The 20420-nt window shown below is 38.9% G+C and overlaps 1 protein-coding gene across 4 annotated transcripts in view; it reads right to left on the bottom strand.

Moving 5' to 3' along the window:
- CDK14 (cyclin dependent kinase 14) overlaps positions 1–20420 on the bottom strand; it is a 334987-nt gene that overhangs the window by 93957 nt on the left and 220610 nt on the right. For all 4 annotated transcript variants that reach the window (XM_069006789.1, XM_069006790.1, XM_069006792.1 and 1 more), the window contains one exon: positions 9974–10037. In XM_069006789.1, coding sequence (XP_068862890.1) covers positions 9974–10037 — 64 coding nt within the window. The remainder of the gene's footprint in view (positions 1–9973; positions 10038–20420) is intronic.

The raw sequence follows: 20420 nt of genomic DNA, 5'->3' as shown, positions 1-20420 counted from the left end.
GCACAAAATTACATTTTATTGAATCAGGGGGAGGGGGGAAAAACAGAAGTTAAATGATTTGCTAAAAAGCTGTTTGTTAAAAACAATGCACACAGCTTGCTCAACACTTACTGTGCCTACCAAAGCAGGATGAGAAGATAGAAGACTATTGATAAAGGGAAAGAATCTTGACCAAAGATCCTGGTTTTGAACCTAAAACTAACCTAAACCAGCCTTGAAGTTTGGACTTGGGCCAGGGACATAAAGAGCATGTGAAGGGAAGCAAGGTGAAAAGTTCAGAAGGAAGAAGACCCTTTACTTCACCTGAGGAAGACCCTTACTTCATCCCAGAGACCCCTGCCCACAACCACCAGACGACACTGTGCAAGTGCAACGCAGATGTCAATGACTTTTGGGCTCACTGTAACACGAGGCGAGGCTAGGCAGGGCCAGGCAATGAATATGTAGAGGTGTATTGGGAAACTCAGTGAATATGGAACTTGTAACCCAATAAATACCAAGCTGAATGCAGCTGTCAGCACGCATGGCTTTGGAGGAGCTATCCCCCACGTGTCCCAGCACTGGAATAAACATACCTACTTTACTACTTATTCCAGTAGTGGAGTCTTTTCCATATATCATTATGATACTTTCAAGCATATGGCTTTGGTATTTGTTTTTCAAAAGCTCCCACTGATTTGTTCATAAAGAACAGTAATATAAGGCTGTATGTGAGATAAAGAAATCTTTGCCTGACATGGAGGCAGCAGTACTGGCAATCTGAATCTCAGTCCAAACTTGTGGAAGAAACCCTGTGAAACAAAAGCTTAGTACCTCTCCCTCAGAACTGAAAAGCAACCATGCACATGTGAGGATTTCATGCAGACACTCACATGATCACCCACCCACCCAGCCATCCTCCAGCACATGCAAACCACTCCCACAAACACAAGGTGCACCATCTTGCTGAGGCAGCTGCTCACTCTCATCAGGCTGAGATTAAAGAAACATGAATAACTGTATGTGTACAGGGCAGGATTTGATCTCAGATGTATCTTGAATTTTTATAGTTCAAATTGTAGGTATATATACTAGAGTTCAAATATTTTTAGATTATTACTGTTATATGTGTTTATTTTGAATAAAAACTCTGAAAGACCAACACAGTAAGCGTATCTGAAATTTAAAGTAAAAAGTGTGATTTTAATTTCCTTAGTGCAAATACTTCAACATTTGCAAATCTTTCAGGAACAAATTCACAAAACAAAATTTGATCATCTGCATTTTTATCCCAAATATGCAGTCATAAGCCTCACTAGCATCTATGTCTTACTGCTACAGAGCTGGCTTTTCCCATGGATGCTGTATTTCACCTAGTGAATGGTCAATTTTTGCTTATGTGAAACAAAAGAAGGAAGAGATTTTTAGTTTTGTTCAAATCCCACAGCACCTTAGAGTGTTTACCATTTGCTTCTTAGAAGGCCAAGTTAGCCAAATCTTGACTAAGTGGCATGCCTATAATCAAATGCAGTGTAAAGAGATGCCTGTATAGGACTTCATAAATAAGAGCTAGCCTATAGTGTTCATATTTGTTACTGGAAAGGTGTAGCAAGATCTTCCTGTAGCATAATTTTTACTCTCAGAATGTCCCAAGAGTATCCAAAAAGACTAGGCTACCATGTCACTTCCACACCCTCAGAAGCCCAGCCTCAGAACCAGGACTTGCTGTTCTGCTGGGCATTACACATAGCCTGCTCAGAGATGGGGAGTGGAGCAGTTACTCAAACATTCTTCTGGCAGTACGAGGATCTGAGCTGCTCTTTGCTTCAGACCTTACAGCACAGCTTAATCAATGCCTCATTTGCCAAGGAAGTTTTTAGGACTCTGCCCCACAAACAGCAGCATCAACAAGGCTATTGGAATAACAACTGCAAAATGGAACCAGAGGAAGAGGAAGGAAATTTCTTGAGCTAAGTCGATTTCACAAACTGGATGCATCAAAAAAATTATGTTCTTAAAACAACTGCTGCCAAATCCTAGCCAGTTTGAAGGCCTAGGGAAAAAAGGAAAAAGCCTGGCCAGAAAGCTCATCCATTACACTTAACAGTATTAAATGGTATTTCCTTCCTTCCTTCCTTCCTTCCTTCCTTCCTTCCTTCCTTCCTTCCTTCCTTCCTTCCTTCCTTCCTTCCTTCCTTCCTTCCTTCCTTCCTTCCTTCCTTCCTTCCTTCCTTCCGAATTCCTTCCGAATTCCTTCCGAATTCCTTCCTTCCTTCCGAATTCCTTCCTTCCGAATTCCTTCCTTCCTTCCTTCCTTCCTTCCTTCCTTCCTTCCTTCCTTCCTTCCTTCCTTCCTTCCTTCCTTCCTTCCGAATTCCTTCCGAATTCCTTCCTTCCTTCCGAATTCCTTCCGAATTCCTTCCTTCCGAATTCCTTCCTTCCAAATTCCTTCCTTCCTTCCTTCCTTCCTTCCTTCCTTCCTTCCTTCCTTCCTTCCTAATTCCTTCCTAATTCCTTCCTTCCTTCCTTCCTTCCTTCCTTCCTTCCTTCCTTCCTTCCTTCCTTCCTTCCTTCCAAATTCCTTCCTTCCTTCCGAATTCCTTCCGAATTCCTTCCTTCCTTCCTTCCGAATTCCTTCCTTCCGAATTCCTTCCTTCCTTCCGAATTCCTTCCTTCCGAATTCCTTCCTTCCGAATTCCTTCCTTCCTTCCGAATTCCTTCCTTCCAAATTCCTTCCTTCCTTCCGAATTCCTTCCGAATTCCTTCCTTCCTTCCGAATTCCTTCCTTCCGAATTCCTTCCTTCCAAATTCCTTCCTTCCTTCCTTCCTTCCTTCCTTCCTTCCTTCCTTCCTTCCTTCCTTCCTTCCGAATTCCTTCCTTCCTTCCGAATTCCTTCCGAATTCCTTCCGAATTCCTTCCTTCCTTCCAAATTCCTTCCTTCCGAATTCCTTCCTTCCAAATTCCTTCCTTCCTTCCGAATTCCTTCCTTCCTTCCTTCCTTCCGAATTCCTTCCTTCCGAATTCCTTCCTTCCAAATTCCTTCCTTCCAAATTCCTTCCTTCCTTCCTTCCTTCCTTCCTTCCTTCCTTCCTTCCTTCCTTCCTTCCTTCCTTCCTTCCTTCCTTCCTTCCTTCCTTCCTTCCTTCCTTCCTTCCAAATTCCTTCCTTCCGAATTCCTTCCTTCCGAATTCCTTCTGAATTCCTTCCGAATTCCTTCCTTCCTTCCAAATTCCTTCCTTCCTTCCTTCCTTCCGAATTCCTTCCTTCCGAATTCCTTCCTTCCGAATTCCTTCCTTCCTTCCTCTTTTTCTCTCTCTCTTTTTCTCTCTTTCTTTCTCTCTCTCTTTCTCTCTTTCTCTCTTTCTTTCTTTTCTTTTTCTTTCTTTCTTTTCTTTCTTTTTCTTATTTCCTTTAGACAGCCACTCTACAGCAACACTGCTATATATGCATACGCATTTGTGTGCCCACACATATACCTACATGTTCTGCACTGCAAACATCATTATCTGCCTGATAAACATGCTCCATCTGACAGCCCTGCATCAAGAGCAGGTTCAAACAGAAGTGAGTTTCAGCAGAACTCACTAGTGAGCTTATTAGCAGACCACTGCAGGAATACTGGTCTGCTGTGAGAATTGAAAAAATAAGCACTTGCATTTTAAGTGACATAAAACAAGAGGAGGGATCTTTCCTCTTTTATCAGTCAGAAAAACACATGAACTGTTATATCTTTGCCACGTTTGCTTTGAAAGGACCTAAGATAGGCAAGAAAAGCTACAGAAGGAATTAGAGGCAGAATACATTCTGATTTTTAGCTTCTTTTTAACAGTATTGATAATCAGCTTCTAGTCTAAACCAAAGAACTTAAAATGCAGTTTGACTTCAAGGCATTTTTTATGTTGTTAATCAAAACATGATGGCTAATATGCATTCCTTGATTAATGTTCTTCTCTATTTAAAACCAAATGTGATTAGCTTAAATGCAAATATTTAAACATCACCATAATTAATATTTTGAAAAGTCTAATTCATGTTATCTTTGAAAGGGTTTTCTTTACATTTAATCTAAAAGTCTAAAGTGACTAACACTGTATTGTGATATAAGACATATACAATTTTTAGAAAAGATTAAATGCTAAAATTATTCAAATTATGTTAGCTAAAGATATAAAGACAAGTGTCCATGATGACAAGTAAATTCTCAAGCACTATAATATTTGCAGCACTAATGTGCAATTAGAGTTTTTAAAAGTTCAGTCACAATCAGAGTTTTATCAAATGAGCTAGACTTTGGAGTTTTGTCTGCCAAACATCTTGAGAAAAATTACAACTCCCTCCCCTCCATCCCGTCCCCTCTTCTCCCTTCCATTTGCTTTGGAAAAGCACAGGTTGTGTAAAGAGGAAGAATAGCTGCTGTTTTCTAGACTCCCTCCTGAGCATGAGTAGAAAATGTAATTTTAATACCCAGCATTGTCTGAAGCACTGGAGTTCTACATTAAATGGTTCCACCTTTTAGCAGAGCTCACCCTGCCTCCCCTGCATATATAATAAGTTACTTTAACTTTTCAGCTTAATGTAATTTTGTTTAAAGAATGGTGAAAACACTGACAACTCTGCTTCCCATGGGTTGTGGATGCCACAGATTGAAGAAACACTAAATTATACAGTTTAGTTTTAGAAAAAGAAGGGGAGAAATTCAAAATTAATTCTTTACAAATAGCTCTCCTTTCTTCAAGTACTCAAATTCTCAAAGACTACACCTATACCAGTAATTTAAATGAGCTTGAGACTTTTGTTTGGCCAAGACATCATCACTCTCCTCTAGCACCGCTCCAGCACCTCCCATTTCCTTCCTCCAACAAATGAGATGGGAGCTTCTTAAGGGAACAGTCCCTGGCCCACCCTAACTTCCTAACCCTAAGTAAGCTTCCTAATGCCCAGGAATTAATTATTTGTAAGTGCTAATTGTCATGAGCTGAAGGCATACCAGAGGCTGCTCTAACAGTTTAGAGTCTCCCACATCGCCGGGGAATATTCCCTGGCATCAATGTAGATGTAAACAAACAAGATATTGATTTAGCATGTAACAAAATGTTGACAGGCTTTGGAGAAACTCTGTAGGAAAAGCTGCTATGAAAGTTTGAAAAGCCATATGTTCTCATACACAGTATGTTCATGTGTTTGTGCCAAAGGAGCTCAGTCTCCCAGTCCAGCCCTACTCCAAATGAAGACCTAATCTTTTGAAAAAAAATCTGTCTGTCAATCAGCTGTTAAGATTCATGTAGGCAGATCATATTTTTAAATCAAATCAGTATTTATTGATCACCTGGGAAGCAAAGGAGAATTCCTGAGTTAGAACACCAGCTCCACAGTGGTTTTGTCCACCATGGACTCATGATTTTTTAAAAATCCACAAAGTACCTGTCAGTCCCTGGCAAAATCCGTGTTATGCAGTATTTCCTATGAATGCTTTTTTATCACTGTTTCTTTTTGTGTTCTGCTTTCTCCTTAAGGAGAGACTCTTTCTCTTACCTCTTTTCATCCTGGCTTTAGGGATTCTCTTTTAAAAATCAGCGCTCAGCAGATGCTTCCATTGTCTCATAAAGGCTCCTTTTCAGGTGTATTACTCTCTATTGTAACTGATCGTCTGTGGAACATTGTGTGGTTCAGGCTTCTACACCATCAGCCCAAGATTAAATATTTAACTTTCTTTCACTTAGAAAGAGTATTGTAAAGAAAATGATGCACAGTGAACATTACAAAGCATTCTCATGTTTTCTCCACTTTACTCACAAGTTTCTTTCTCTCCTTGACCATTACTATCTCTTCATTGCCACGGTCAGTTCATTTATCTTCTATTGTGACCATATCTTACCTTCTCCCACTTTACTCACAAAAGTACCTCCTGATAAATTTCTATTTAACTTCCCAGGATAGAGGTTACACAGCATCAGTCCCAAACACTAACTGAGAATGTCAGAAAAGTGAAAACTTAAGCATAGATATATATTCAAAGGCTTATCTTGCTCAATTATTTGGACAGGACTCTTTATCAAGGAGAAATGGCTGGAGGGGGAAAGTTGATAGGACTCCAGACTAAGAAAAAGTGGGAGATTTAATAACAATGAAGAGCATAATGCACAAAAATTCAGGACGACTTGGACACAAGACTGGCAAAGAAGCAGCTTTTTTTTGGAATACTGCTTCACCTCTACTCATACAGATAAGACATAGTTAAGGTTTACTTTAATTTCATTCCTGGAGATACAGGTCCAGTGATATGATTGGTGTTTGAATCTGTTTTAGCTCAGCAAATCTACATACTTCCTAAAGTATTGCAACAAAAGAGTAAATAGTGCAAACATATTCTCCAAGATCCAGGGGGTGATGCTCATCATTTAAAGTGTTTCTGTCCAATAGCCTGTAACGTGGGGCTTCTCTTGTGGATGAAATAGCAAGATTTTTTTGAATCAGCAACTAGCACTTTTTCACAATTCCCTCAAACTATGTTTTCCTATTTGAGGGCAGATAATTTACTTTCACAGATCCAGAATGGCTGGGTTTCATTGGTAATACCTGACTACAGGAAGACCCTCTCAAGATTATAGCATCCGTAACAGCTTCAAAGGGAATCACAGAGGTAACCCAAAGTTACTGAAATACTCCTGAAGTATTTCAGGACTCTCAAATGCATTATTTAGATTATCCTTAAGTAACTCACTAAGCAGGACAAGTGTGTACGTGTGTCTGTGTGCACAGGTACAAATACAAACTGAGAGAATGGAGGCTGAGGCACAGAGAAAGCTCAAAGACCAGGCCAACTTTTAGCTTTAAATATCTTAAATACTACTTGGAGCATTTGTAAGACAGAAAGTAATCTCAAAGCAGGCAGATAAAATACAAGTTGTTTTCTGACTTTTTAAATGGGAAACAAAACTATGATGATTTTTTTTTTCACTATTATAAGCTGTTAAAATCACCTAAGTTAGCTTAAATGACCTAGAGCTACCCACAACTAGTCTTAGGAACATATTTCTTATTCAGGCTCAGAAATGTTCCTACATATTAAGATGTCAGAGATCATAGTTATTAAAGCACTGGCTGCTTTCTGTAATAATCAAGACCCTTGGCCACTGTAGTAGAGATGAGACTAATACCATGTTTTTCAGACATGTTTCTCCCAAAAAACTGGGATTATCTCTCTGCAGCACAAGACTGTGCCCTATCAAATCACAGTGTGAAAATTAGTTGTTGAAGTCTGTATGCAAACAAGAAATACAACGAAATTCTGTTTCAACTCTCAATAGTCTTCCCAAATCCACAGGTATTTAATGTGCTCAGCATTCTTAAACTATAGTAACCATTTATCACTGATACTTTCTGTTCAAATGCTTTTGTTTTATGCTTACACAACTCAAGTTTATAGAATCAAAGCCTTGCCTGAGCATTGACATCCTCACCACCAGTGCTCTCTGCACTTCTCAATTTATCACACTTCCTGTTAGCAGCTATGAGTTTTCAAATTTACAAACACGTGCAAAGCACAGGAGTTACTTAACTCCGTATCACTGTTTAAACACAGTAATTTAACATATCCTCACAAATAATGGAATTGGTTCAGGTTTGGCAAGACATTTCAGGATTCTTCCTACATTCTTTTGCTAAGAAAAGGAACAGATTAAGTCATCTTCACAGAATCACAGAATATTCTGTGTTGGAAGGGACCCACAAGGACCATTGAGTCCAACTGTCAAATGTATTATTAAAGCTTCAACTTTAATTTTTGCTCCTAAGACAGTCAGGAAAGCTAGAGTATAACAGCAATTTCAGACCATCAGGGAGGGGAGCATGGCTGGTTGAGCATCTGTGGAAGATGATGCAGCAGTCTTGCCATAGCCAGAAAGCTTTTGTGCACAGAACAGCACGAAGGAAAGCACATTTTTAAGAAGCAACAGAGAACCTGGTATCCTTGATCAAACATCTCCAATGACCCTAATGGCCTGAGCAAATAGTATTCATTCCAGCCCAGCCCATAGGTCAGAGCATTTTGTGCAGAGCATACCTTAGATGCTGTTACCCCAGAATGATCCCAGAGGGTTGTGTTTTGCTGCTCAAACAATTCCACACTTTACCAGCATAAAATCCAATTACTCAGTTTTGGGGTATGTAAGCCAGTTTTGGTTGTCCAGTTAGATGATGCTTTCTATTGCTGTTATTTCTAAAAACAGCAAATGAGGAACCATAAAACAAACAAAAAATCCTTTTACCAAGGTCGTCAAGGATATAGGGTGGTAGAAAGGGAGTGCACAATGCAGTATGTGTACATACATACAGGGATTTTATTTTTTGAGTGTTCCCAGACCTCCACAGTGCAAGGGAATTAAGGAGCTCAGCGTTTTGCATTAACAGGCCCTAAAAAGATTAAATGATTGCCAGCAAGAATAGTAATTACTCTGACTTACAAATTTACATACATCACAGATGTGGAAAGGATCTGAGAGAACAAAGGCTGTGCAGAAATGGTGAAAATACTGAGTGACCATTTTCTGTCTTGGAGGCACCTTTCCTCCTGTCCCCACTCTGCATTTGTATAAATATTATGTATTCATAGCTAGAAAAATCCATAGTCTGGGGTGGAGAAAGTAATAGAAATTCTAACACAATGCCTATATAAAGATTAGATTTAATGAAGTGCCTACAGTGGATTTATTTCCTGATGTTCTTCTGCGGTAATAAACCCACATCCCTTGACACACTTGGAAACCAAACCGAAAAGTGAAACTGGGAAATTTCTTGGCTGCCATCTACTGTTCAAAATTTTCCTGTATCTCACAGAAGAATAAAAACAAACCAAATCAAAGAACAGTCACTGACACCTTCAGGCTTTCTTCTTTTCTTTACTATTCTTGCTAAAGCCAGTGTTTTTGGACTGCTTTTACAGACCACTATATTTCTGTAAGGATTTCTATATATGCTCACCTTTCAATCAGTATCAAGAATGAGAAACACAAAAGCTTGTAAACTTAATGACACACTGTTTAAGGGAAGAACACCGTAGTATATTTAGTATTTCAGTGAAAGACTGTTAAGGATGTTTCTTACTAATTCACTAGAGAGCACTAGAGTGTGATTTCACCATGCAGCAGTAAGTCAGCAGTAGGACAGAGACTAAAAAGTAATGTGCAAGAAAGCTGTCTGCATTCCTGTTTCTCAAGGCTCTGTGTCTCTATCAGGGCAAGCCCCACAATATATTTGTTTCTCTCCCTCTCTTATTTTGAGAGCTATCTAGATCTCTTTGTCCTTTATGACTCCTCTGCCTCATCTCCTGCCTACTCATTCACCTGCTTTGCCAGGTTTAAAGAAAACTTATTTCTAAGATCCCAACTCAGAAGTTCACAAGACTATATATATTACATAGATAAACATGCACACATATATAGCATAATGAAGCTGACCACATCCTTCTAGTCTCTAGCGGACAACCTGCTCCCACTCACAAAAAGGTATCAGATGGTGAAACAGTTTTTCAAGGATGGTTATAGAGTATGACAACTTCAAATACAACACATTAAAAAATTGAACTTTTGCAGAAGATACTAACAGATGATCTAGTAATAACTTCAGCTTTCACAATCTCTTTACTCTTTAGTTTCCTTTAGTATTAATCAAAGTGTGGTGTGCACTGCTGGAAAAGTAATCCTGGCTAGAGAATCAGCATACTACCAGTCTGAAAGGTACAATACTCAGTGGCAGAGGAATGCAAGCAGGTCAGAGCTCATACTGTAATAAACAGAAGAAAATTAAAAAGAAAGCAAAGAAATTAAACAGAAGAAAACCCCCCACCCTGAGCACGATAAAAAGTAAGCAGCTGGCAGAAGTGCATTATGGTTCATGCACACCAGGTCATTTTGATCATTTGTGGTCAGGGGTGTAATTATCTCTGTCATGCATTTCCAGAGAGGGAATGTGGAGGAACTTGGTACTTCAACCCACCTGGTTTGAAATGGGGTAAAGAGTGGACTCCAGGCCACGTATCTTCATTTGGTGTTCCAAGCACCTGTACAAAAAAAATTTTAAAAAACACATTGCTTTAATGGAAAAGATTTAACAAGTCATAGCACTGTAGAAAGCACAATCTAAACATCAAATACGCTTCTTAATTGGGGGATAGGGAGAAGGAAGAAGGTACAAAAGGTTAAATGATTGCAACAGTTCCAAGGTACCAGTGGAGTCAGTAAACCAGATGGGAGTGCTGTGCTCCTGTCACGCTGCCTATTTAACCAATGGATGTTAAAGCTACTTTCCATTGACAAGTATCAAGCTATCTGAGAGCACTGGTGTTACAGAGGCTAGATCATTCAGCTCAGAAATAACTTCAATCCCTATAAACTTAAATAAGATAAACAGATAACAAATAGATGCCAGGATAGGAGATTTACACAGATGGTGAAGAGGACGATCAAGAGTGTGGCATGAACAAGAATGCACAGCAAACAGTTGTTATTCTGAAGTGTACATAAAATTAGTAAATTCTTAGGAGAGACAGATTTTACTGACTTGTGCATTATGTTTTGTTTCTATTCACTTCAACTGTCCTCTTTCTTGTAATGTATGTTAGACCAACTTACAGCAGCAAAGTATTTACACTTCTCACATGCATCTTATAGTCTCTGCATGCATGAAAAGTTCACTCTCCATATCCTTGGCACAAATAGTAGTTAAATTGAGAGAACTGCTATAAGTAGTTCTCCCAAATCTGCTTTTGCTTCATAACACATAACTGTCAAGACTTGCTTTAAGTAAAGTCAAGAGGAACACTTAAATTAACAGCTCTAGAATTACATTTCTGAATGAACTGTGGAATTTGATATTTCACTAGCAGGATCTTTCTTTTCAAAAATTTACACTCAATTTCTAACATGCATGCAAATGCTAGGGACTCTTTTGAATATTTGTTATAAGTTCAGACCCTGGAATAAAAGGTTGATATTCTAAAGTAAAAGTAATTCACATTAGTCTGGTGCTTGTTTTGCATTGTCATCAATGTACGAAAGCCCCTCCCAGCCCTGCCCCTATCTGCACTGCAGATCATCTGAATAACTCTTTTGGAGCTGCATATCTTGAGTCCCTGTTACATTCTGTGCTCACTTACATCAGCATGAAGCAAGCCCAAAGTTAGCGTGAAAATCTTTAGTCCAAAAAATGTGAAAAACGACATCTACTCCAAACCATTTGGAACTGAAGAGATTTATTTTAATTGTGACTGCTTCAAAATACATGCAAATTAGGAGCATTAAAGGAAGGACACCACTCTAGAATACTTGTTTCGTTTCTTAAGCTATGAAAACATTTGTTCATGGTGATAAATTCAAGTTGAAAAAAAATCTTAGAAGCAAGACTGGCAAGGTAAAACAAAAATACTTTTCTTCAACTCCGCCAGAAATTTATTTAATTAAATTTAGAAATAAGCTTAAAAACTTGAGGCAAAAGTAAGTGACCTCTAAAATAGATACAGTTTTTACTAGGAGGTTTGCTTTATGAGTCTAAGGCCTCAAATTTGTTTAGCAGTTAACAATATGTTACAATGTGTTTCTAATCTAAGAATATTAATACAAAGATATTTTTCTCCACAATCAAATACAACAGGCAAATGGTCCAACTTGGATGCAGTAAGATCAGTAGCAGGTGAAGACAGCATCAAGGTGACAAAGGTGACAGTATCAGAGCAACTGGAGAGTATACATTCACATATTTATTTCGATGTGCAAATTTACCGATTTTATTCGTAAATATTGTTTGCAGCACATTGTTTCCTGTCCTTGTGATATGTCTTAATTGGCACTTAAAAAAGATAAACCTGGCCCTGCAACCCTGATTCATCACAACACCCGTGTTCATCTCATTATTGCTATTAGAGAGAGCACAATTCTGTCATTAAACGTTGAGGAAGTTCGGAGACACCGTTGACCCTATGTCACAAAATCAATTTGCAAATAACTTCCACTTACCTTCTGCATTAATCAAGCTCCTGTTGCCAAGCACCTCCCAGACCAGGAGAGGGAGCCCGTGGATCAAAAACAGAGATTCTTGCATGAACTTAAATTTAGAAATACGGTTCTCAACTTTGCAACCCCTCTCAGTGAATAAAAGGAATATGCTCTTATTAAATAAGATATATTGGTTATGAATATTTTTTTCTGAATATTAAAAGAAATAGCCACATTACTCTAAAAGTGTGTTCTTATTTGCCTCTTATTTTAGATGAGACAGAGGCAGCTAAGGAACTGTACAGATGAAAATTAAAACCAGCTAACAAAATATGTAATTTTCACTTTTTAAAGGAACCATAATTGACTCACTACTTCTTGTTTCACTAGTTTTCCAATCCATTTCTTTAATAATATTCTAGGACATCTGCTGCCACAGTGTCTATGAGCCAGCTACAAGCAAGTTCTTGTGCTTTGGAGCACTCAAACCACCTACAATATTTATACCTCCTCTCAAGAGTAGCAGTCAGGCTGAAAACAACTGTAGGTTTCCTGTCATCTAAATGCCAACCATTTTTAAGGTAGAAGCACTTGGTAAGGATCCTTCAGGCAAGGATCCAAACACTTCATTTTAATGCATGGTACAAACGCTGTAAAGATCATCCTTCTTCCACACAATTTTAGCATACCCAATACAGAAATTCACAATATGTGACAACCAAAAAACAAGGAGGAGAGGGCAGCAGTGAAACAACTGTGGTTTTGGATAAGATGAAGCAGTCACTGCTCACAGGTAAGTCAACATAAAGAGATTAGTAAACATCACTTTGTAAGTGATTCTCCTAAGCAGCAACCAATCCCATTTTGATGAGTGGGATTAAGCAATCCAAAACAACTAGTTTTGACACTTGCTATAAACAAAGCAAAGAGGAGTTCACATAACACTACAGTGGAGAAGAATCTGCCTTGCTTTGCAGCTTACAAGAGCAAATTAAGGCACCAACATGGAAAAGGGAACTGGAGAGAAAGGGAGAACTCAACAGTCTTCTGGTTTTACTGGAGCACACTGTCGCTTAGCAGTGAAGACTGATTGCTTAGACCCAGACAACAGCTGAACACCAGGAGCTGTTATTGTACAGGTCACCTCCTAGCCCCAACTTTCATGGTCCACCACTTCTCATCCCAAGCATGCCACCTGGAGTTTTGCCTCCTCTATATTATAACACTTTTTCTTTCCATTTCATGTTCCAGAACCATAAAAATAGCCGCTGCTGTCATGGCAATCAAGCCCCAGCATAATACTGGAAACAACCTTTTATTTAGCGTGAAGAATTATTTGAAAAAATAAGACTAACTTGTTTGCTTTCTCTACTGATAATTTGTTTCTCAGCAAGGTAAGCATTCAGCTTGCATGGTTTAATATCCTATTTTCTTTAAATTGAATTACTAACACAAGAATAATCTACAGTTCTCGAATTTGGAATGATTTTCATGTTTTCCAGGCACCAGGGTGGTAATAGGTTCTGCAAAGAAAACTCAAAAATCTACTGGGGTTCTGCTGTTCCACACTGCAGACAACACTCTGGGCTCTTTTATTCTCTGACAAGGGAGATAAAATTATGTTCTCATTTGAAACTTGCTATTAAAAATTGGGATCAGATTCTAATTTCATTTGTAGGGTGCAAAGTCAATTTATATAAAAATAACAGATTTTAGGTACATCAGAGTACTGAGGGTCAAATACCTATACTGCCAGTTGATATCATGAGGGTTTGGCAAAAAGCTATAAAAAGAGAACCCGCGGTACAAGTCTCCCTACACAAGCATGATGTAGAAGGATGTCCTAGGAAATGCAACAAAAATGCATCAAGAGCTACTGCACTGCCTTACTTTTTTTAATACAAGAACAGTTTTGGGGTTAGCATCTGGTTTTGCAAAGATTCACCATTCCCTGGTGTACAAGGGAATAATTAGTTTACAGTGAGCTTTGCACCACTCTACCAACACAATCAGTCATGTTGTCCTGTGTTCTGCTTCGACTGCAAAAACATCCCACGTTACTGCCATGTATTAGATGAGCAGCAGTGCAAATCTTTCCTCTCTTTCCCAATTGCTGGCATAACTAATAAAGAAAAGCATTTCCCTTTACAGGACAAGTTTTGAATATATAAAGCTGCATATAACTGATATAACACTTTAACCCTTGTTAGAGCTGATGATCCTCAAGAAAGGCGACAGTTTGGACTTCAACAAGACAAAGACCCTGCAGCCTGTGGTATTATTCAGAGCAGAATGAAAGACAAGACCAGAATGCAAATGAGCTGCCTTTCCTTAGACAAGAATTATGGAAATCAGGCCGAGTAATATGCAGAATTTTAAATTTTTTTAATGTTAGGTCAACTTGATGAAAAAAGAAAGTTTAGCAAAAAAAAATTGTCAGGAGAATGCATTTTTTTCCTTTTAAAAAAAAAAAAAAAGAGGGGGTTGTTGAAAAATGCTCTGCAATTTTAAATGGGAAAAGTTATAAGCTGGATGTAAAAATGTTTTCTTATTTTATTTTTCCTTTGAAGGATATTCGAGATTTCTTTTCCAGTCTTCCTTTTTGTTGGATAAAACATACTGCATTTAGTGAATCTTTGGCTGTGATGTACCATGAGAGACTACAGCTGTTTGAGGAACTGAACTTAATCAAAAGAGAAAGAGAATAAGCATTGCAGACCCATTTCCAAATCAGCAATCTCTTTCTGTTGCATGAGATTTGGACGTTTCAGGTGTTTGGTTTTTCAACAAAAATCTGCTCTATTCTTCCAAAACATATATATTGAATGAAGTTTTCAACTTAGTCAAAAACCTACATGTTCTTTTCTGCTTCATTAGAGGAAAGTACATTTCTGCTGTAGATTTGGCTCTTGAGAAGCAGTGTGAGTTCCACAGTTTTTCTACAGCAGCTCCATCACTCTCAGACCCACCTCTGAACACGGAGTTTCTGCTCTGGAAGATGGGAAGCTTATGTGATCTTTCCTCCCACAGTCTGTCCTGGTGCTAAGCCATTTGTCCAGATGACCCACCTACAGCCACATTCCCCTCCTGCGGAGTAGAGTCAGGTAGATCTGAACCACACCTTTCATAATCTGGGAAAGTTCTGTATTACGACCTGATAACGTCAGTGAGCACAAAGTACATGTAGCAGTGAAGACCAAAGGATGAATTTCGTCCTTCAACTTAGCATTTGGTTTTAGTATAACAGGTTAGAAAAAAAATTCAGCAACAATTTGTGTATTATGCGTGCTGACTCAGAGCCTGCTGACTGACAACTGCAGTGGGGCTTCCTTTGACTCCCTGCTGGGCACAATGGTGACAGCTGAGTGTCAACTTTAATATCCAAAAGACAGAGTCAGAAATGGAATTGCCTCAATACCAGTCATTTCGTTCATTTCTTCACATCAGGAGTTTAGAGGTTTGCTTTCGCAGCTCAGTTTCCATAAGAGCCTGTAAATCTATTAATTTGTGTAATGCACTTACAGGTTTGTTAGATTGGGGCTGAACAGATTTTACCCTTGGGAATGTTGTGGAAGTCCCAAGGTTCACAGTTGCAGTGAAAAAGTCACCTCATTTTTCACTAAAAAAACAATGTCTATCAGCTAAGATGGCAACAATATATTTATTTGGATTCATGAAGAGTAAAGACCACGTGCCTATTCATTGTCCTTGAGATTTAGAATATTGAAGCCTTACTTCATTAAATGAATGGCAAAAATTATATATAGTTCCTAAACCAGGAATCCATGCCAATTCAAAGTTAAAGTAACTGAACTAAGATTGTGTAATCTAGGCAGTCTCTTCCCACGTGGAAAGCAATAAAGGCCTTGTTCAGAACCTGAAAACCATATATTAGTAAAAATTATTTTTCTTACATAGCAAACTTTCTGTGTTTTTTTCAGTCAGCTGTCATCAAAATATCCCGTCATTATTCCCACACTGGTAAGAAATGAAATACCAGTGAAATAGATTAAGCATACAGAAAATGTAATGCAACAGATTAAGCATACAGAACACATAACTTGTATGATTCCTCTTCAAAACAGAAGTATTTAACAAGAACACATAATTCTTTACAGACAAAATAAGACATTCAAATTCTTATTCTCAATTTTATGCGTAAAACAGGTGGTAATTTTTTTTTCCTTATGTGTAAATGCTACCAAAGTCATGAAAAAATCCTTGCAATGACAATACATGGCAAGAGGAAAAAGAAATTTAACAGCCACCATTTTATATGCACAATGGTAATGTGCGAAAGAATATTTTTAACGTGATCTGCTTTCATTCAGGAAATTAAATCAGAATTACGGATTTAAGAGAAAACAAGGCTGGTTAGAAAAAAAGTGATCAGAGTATTTATTTTGCAAGTTATTTTGTGAATGACCTAAGAATGGTCTTAACCAAAAAAAAAGAAAAAAGGAAGGTATTAAATTCTTTCAAGGGTCTTAGGAAATACCTGCTACACAGATGACAGGGTTGGGACACAACAGCAACACAAAAAGAATGGGCCTCCTCACCAACCCCATAAACTTGTTCTTGCTGTACAGAAAATGATGCTGTTTTGTGAAAAAATAGAAGTTATTGAGGCTTATTCTTTAAGGTGAAAAAAGAAGCAGCAAGAATAGATGAGGCTCAACAAAAGCCCGACTCAGGCGTCAGGCAGAGTATCATCATTCCATTATATGTGGGTAATAGAACCACTTTGAGCACAAGAAGTGATTTATGATGAAGCTGTCTTCTAAAACCTTGAGGTAATGTGCCAGAATGGATGAAGGAAGCAAAACATTCCCACAAAATTTTAATAACACACATTCATAAAAAAAAAAAAAATCAAGCTCAACTAATATTTGTGCTTTAGCTCTGTCAAGGATGAAAAATGAGGTACTTGAAACAGTAGAGGGCCCAACTGTTCTTAACTTCCTTTCCCCACAGAGGCAAAATACAATGAAGTCTTGCCAGGAAACCTTTTTAATATGTGATTTTTTCCAACCTTACTTTGTGTAAATAAACAATATTTTAGTAGCTGTCTGCATTGCAAAGTTAAATTTATCCCAACACTGTTTTGATACCATTTGCAGCACAAGTAAACTCATCATTCTCTTCATACCCATGGTTGATGCCTTTTCCTGGTCTTAAAATCAAGAGTCATACACGGTTAGAAGGGGAAAAGGGATTTTACCTTGGTACTTATTTTAAGGATCCTTAGGTGCACACGTCCAGGTCATATGCATTGAAATGCACCCCACTGAGTATATGCCCCAAAAGATCTGGTATAACATTATAGGTTTTACTAATTAGCATATCTATTAAAGATTCCCCAATAAGAGGCTCGAGTGAGCCCCCCTCCCCAAGGAACCTTCCCCTGGATGGTTCTATCTTGGTTTACAGAATGTGTTCTGGAGAGGACCTTGGGGTCTGGGGCACACTATCCCCTACCTACAAAGCTTCTAAAATGTTTAGTCTCTTAGCTTGACAAACAAGTCCAAGAATGTAGGCAAAAAGCACTAAGAATACAGAAGCTGTAGAAAAGGTATAACAGGGGTATAAAAGAAAAGGCAAAAAATCTTGATGGCATCATGGTAACTACAGCTACCTTTTTGAGGGACCCTGGCAGAGACACCACTGCAACTGTGCCAGCATGGGAAAGACAAGGGGGACTGGAGACTGCCCAAACACAGCTGTCCGCCCTCACGGAGCCAGGCTCTGCCCACTCGCTCTGCACGGGCTGGGAGCGACAGCTGGGAGGAGGAGGAGGAGGAGGAACTGAGCAGGCGCCACTGCAGACACGGCACTGCAGAGCATCGGGATAAGATTAAATGAAATCCCCAGCCTTACAGCAAAGCACCATGGGGATTTGACATGCCAGTGTCCTTAAATGCTCAGTCAGGAAAGAGTTCTGTTTATTCCAAAAAGTACCTGCTTAATATTTACTACACTTTGGCAGGGCTCTTTCTGTGATTTGATGAGATGACTTTTAGAAACTGATTGTGTCTATTATCCAAACTGAATTGGAATGAGTGCAAAACTAGAGTATTTAATCTAAATTTCACTATGAGAAAAAACCAAGTGTGAAACAACTTGTAGAGGGCTGTGACATCCTCTTCCTACAGGGAGTCAGCCCATTTCATCATAAGGCCCTATTTTAGTAACTTACGACATTCATAAAAGTTCACATGGTGGAAGAAACTGGTTTTTTTTATTTAGTGATTCTTACTAAAAAGTTTATATGAGACGAATGCTAAAAAACCCCTAAGAAAAAGGATTTGGCAAACTTACTTCGAAAACCGAGGGGCCTAGGTGTAGAGACATAATCTGCAATTAGCAGCAGAAGGAGAAAAAGGAAACTCCTGACAAAGACTTCACTTTCCCTCAAACCAGTGCAACCATGCAGCAATTTTGACAAATCAAAAACTAGTTAAACAGTGATGCATATGGTAAAAGGAGATTGTTTAGCTCCAAAGTGGAAAGACAGCTCCTCTGTGAGGGATGCTCCATGCTGAACTGCTAAAAGCAGAACAGACAACCTGTCCTTTCAGCTTTCCCAGCCATCTCTGCTCAGGAGTCTCCTTCCGTCAGCAAACAATCCCATAATCAGAATTTAAAAATTCTGACATTAAACTAGACTTAGTGTCTCTAGTATCTGCTTTGGAGCTGCAGAAACTATAAAAGAACTCAACAGGATGAAACTGATCCTTAGCAAGAAGAGAAAAGAATTTTAAAGCTTTTGTAGAACTCAAAGCTGTGGATCAGGAAAAGACTGGGAAGAAAATTCATGTAGAAGACAAAAGCTGACCTCAGGAGATTTTTCTCCCCCAAGGAGAAAATTTGGTCTTCTGATATTGACAGAGCTTGTGAGCTCTCAAGTAAGGTTACAGAGAGGGAATGGTTTCACCAAAGAAGAGATTGGTGTGAATACATGTGAAGAAGCAGCTGCTGCTGATAGCTGTGCTGGAAGGTCTCTTCCTTACTGTTTGGGAACAAACAGAATGGTTTTCTTTACTACAAAGACAGCAATTTTCTGCCAGAAGGACCCCATGGCTCACAAGTCATGCTTGTTTACACATTCTTAAAATCTGCTCTGATTTACTGTGTACACATAGGTATATACTCTGCATTTCACATTTCCTATCCTGTCTAGGTTGCAAAGCCTTTGGAATAACCCACCCAGACAGTCCTCTCCTAAACATGCTCTTTAAAGATTTATTTCTATTTTTTACTGACTTTTTTTCTTTAAACTGAAAAAGAGGAATAAAAATAAAAGCCAAAACCCTGTGGGAGGCTTTTATGAAATGCACTTTCAGAAGCCCTGCCATGCTGGCTCAGCAGCTGGCTCATTTGAATTCCAGGTATGTACTTCACAGGGTATTTTTGGAAATGCTGGCTTATCGGAAAAGCAATGCTCCCTTTGGGTCATAAAGCTGGCTTTATGGTCTTTTTGAAGACCATAAAACTGGCTCAGTTAACACACATGAATTCCTACCTAGTGTAGCAGTGTCCAATCGCATTGGCACAGGCCAAGCTACACCATTGCATCAGGATATTTAAGGGCTTAAAGCTGCCATTCAGCTGGAAAGCCTATTTAAATAATTAATAGAAAAGTATGCATATTCTTATGAATCGTCATAAAAATAGCAAGAAAAACATTTTTATTTAAAATAAAATTATGTTTCTTCACTATGGTGTAATTTAACTACAACTGTTCAAACAAACCAGAACATTTGGGATCACATTGGGATCACAGGGACTGTCACTGCACCAGGACCTGACCCATTGGTTTTCACAGAAACTAGTCCACGCTTCCCCAGAACAAACCTCCACTCTGAAGCAGTGAATGCACACTGCACTTCCCTGACACTGGAAACATTTTGTCTCTGGCCTGGTGCCCAGTCCCAGCACATCGTGGGAATGACTGTGCCTCGTAATGACAACACACCAGGACTCGCCACTCCTCACGCCCAAGGAACAGCACAATAGGAGCTCATGGCGTGTGCTGCCTACGTGATAGAAATATACTTGCAGAGGAAAGCTGTTGTGCTAAGGCACATAGAACACTAGGGCTGGGCCAACTGAGCTGCCCGAGCTCACTGTCTGGGGGAAAAAAAAAAAAAGAGCAGTATCATGAAAATTCTTTTTCTCACCTAAAAAAACAGGGGAGATAACATACGCTGAGACATATATGAAGCCTAGTGCTCAGCATCACAAAACAGCGAGACAGTAGAATCTGATCAGATCATCCAGAAGTTTGCTGGCTCCTTATTTTGCCAATTAAGGTCTTGATCTTGTAATAATCTCAATTTTGAATAGATTTGTGCAGCCACATGGAGCTCAGTGTTGCAGCAGGTATTTTATCAAGTTTTTTTAAGCAACAGTCTGCAGAAAATGAAGGCAGCCATTCATACTGACATTTGAAG

This window comes from Aphelocoma coerulescens, chromosome 2, assembly GCF_041296385.1.
Source record: "Aphelocoma coerulescens isolate FSJ_1873_10779 chromosome 2, UR_Acoe_1.0, whole genome shotgun sequence".
In the NCBI taxonomy this organism is placed as follows: Eukaryota; Metazoa; Chordata; class Aves; order Passeriformes; family Corvidae; genus Aphelocoma; species Aphelocoma coerulescens.
This window is presented reverse-complemented; position numbering and strand designations above follow the sequence as displayed.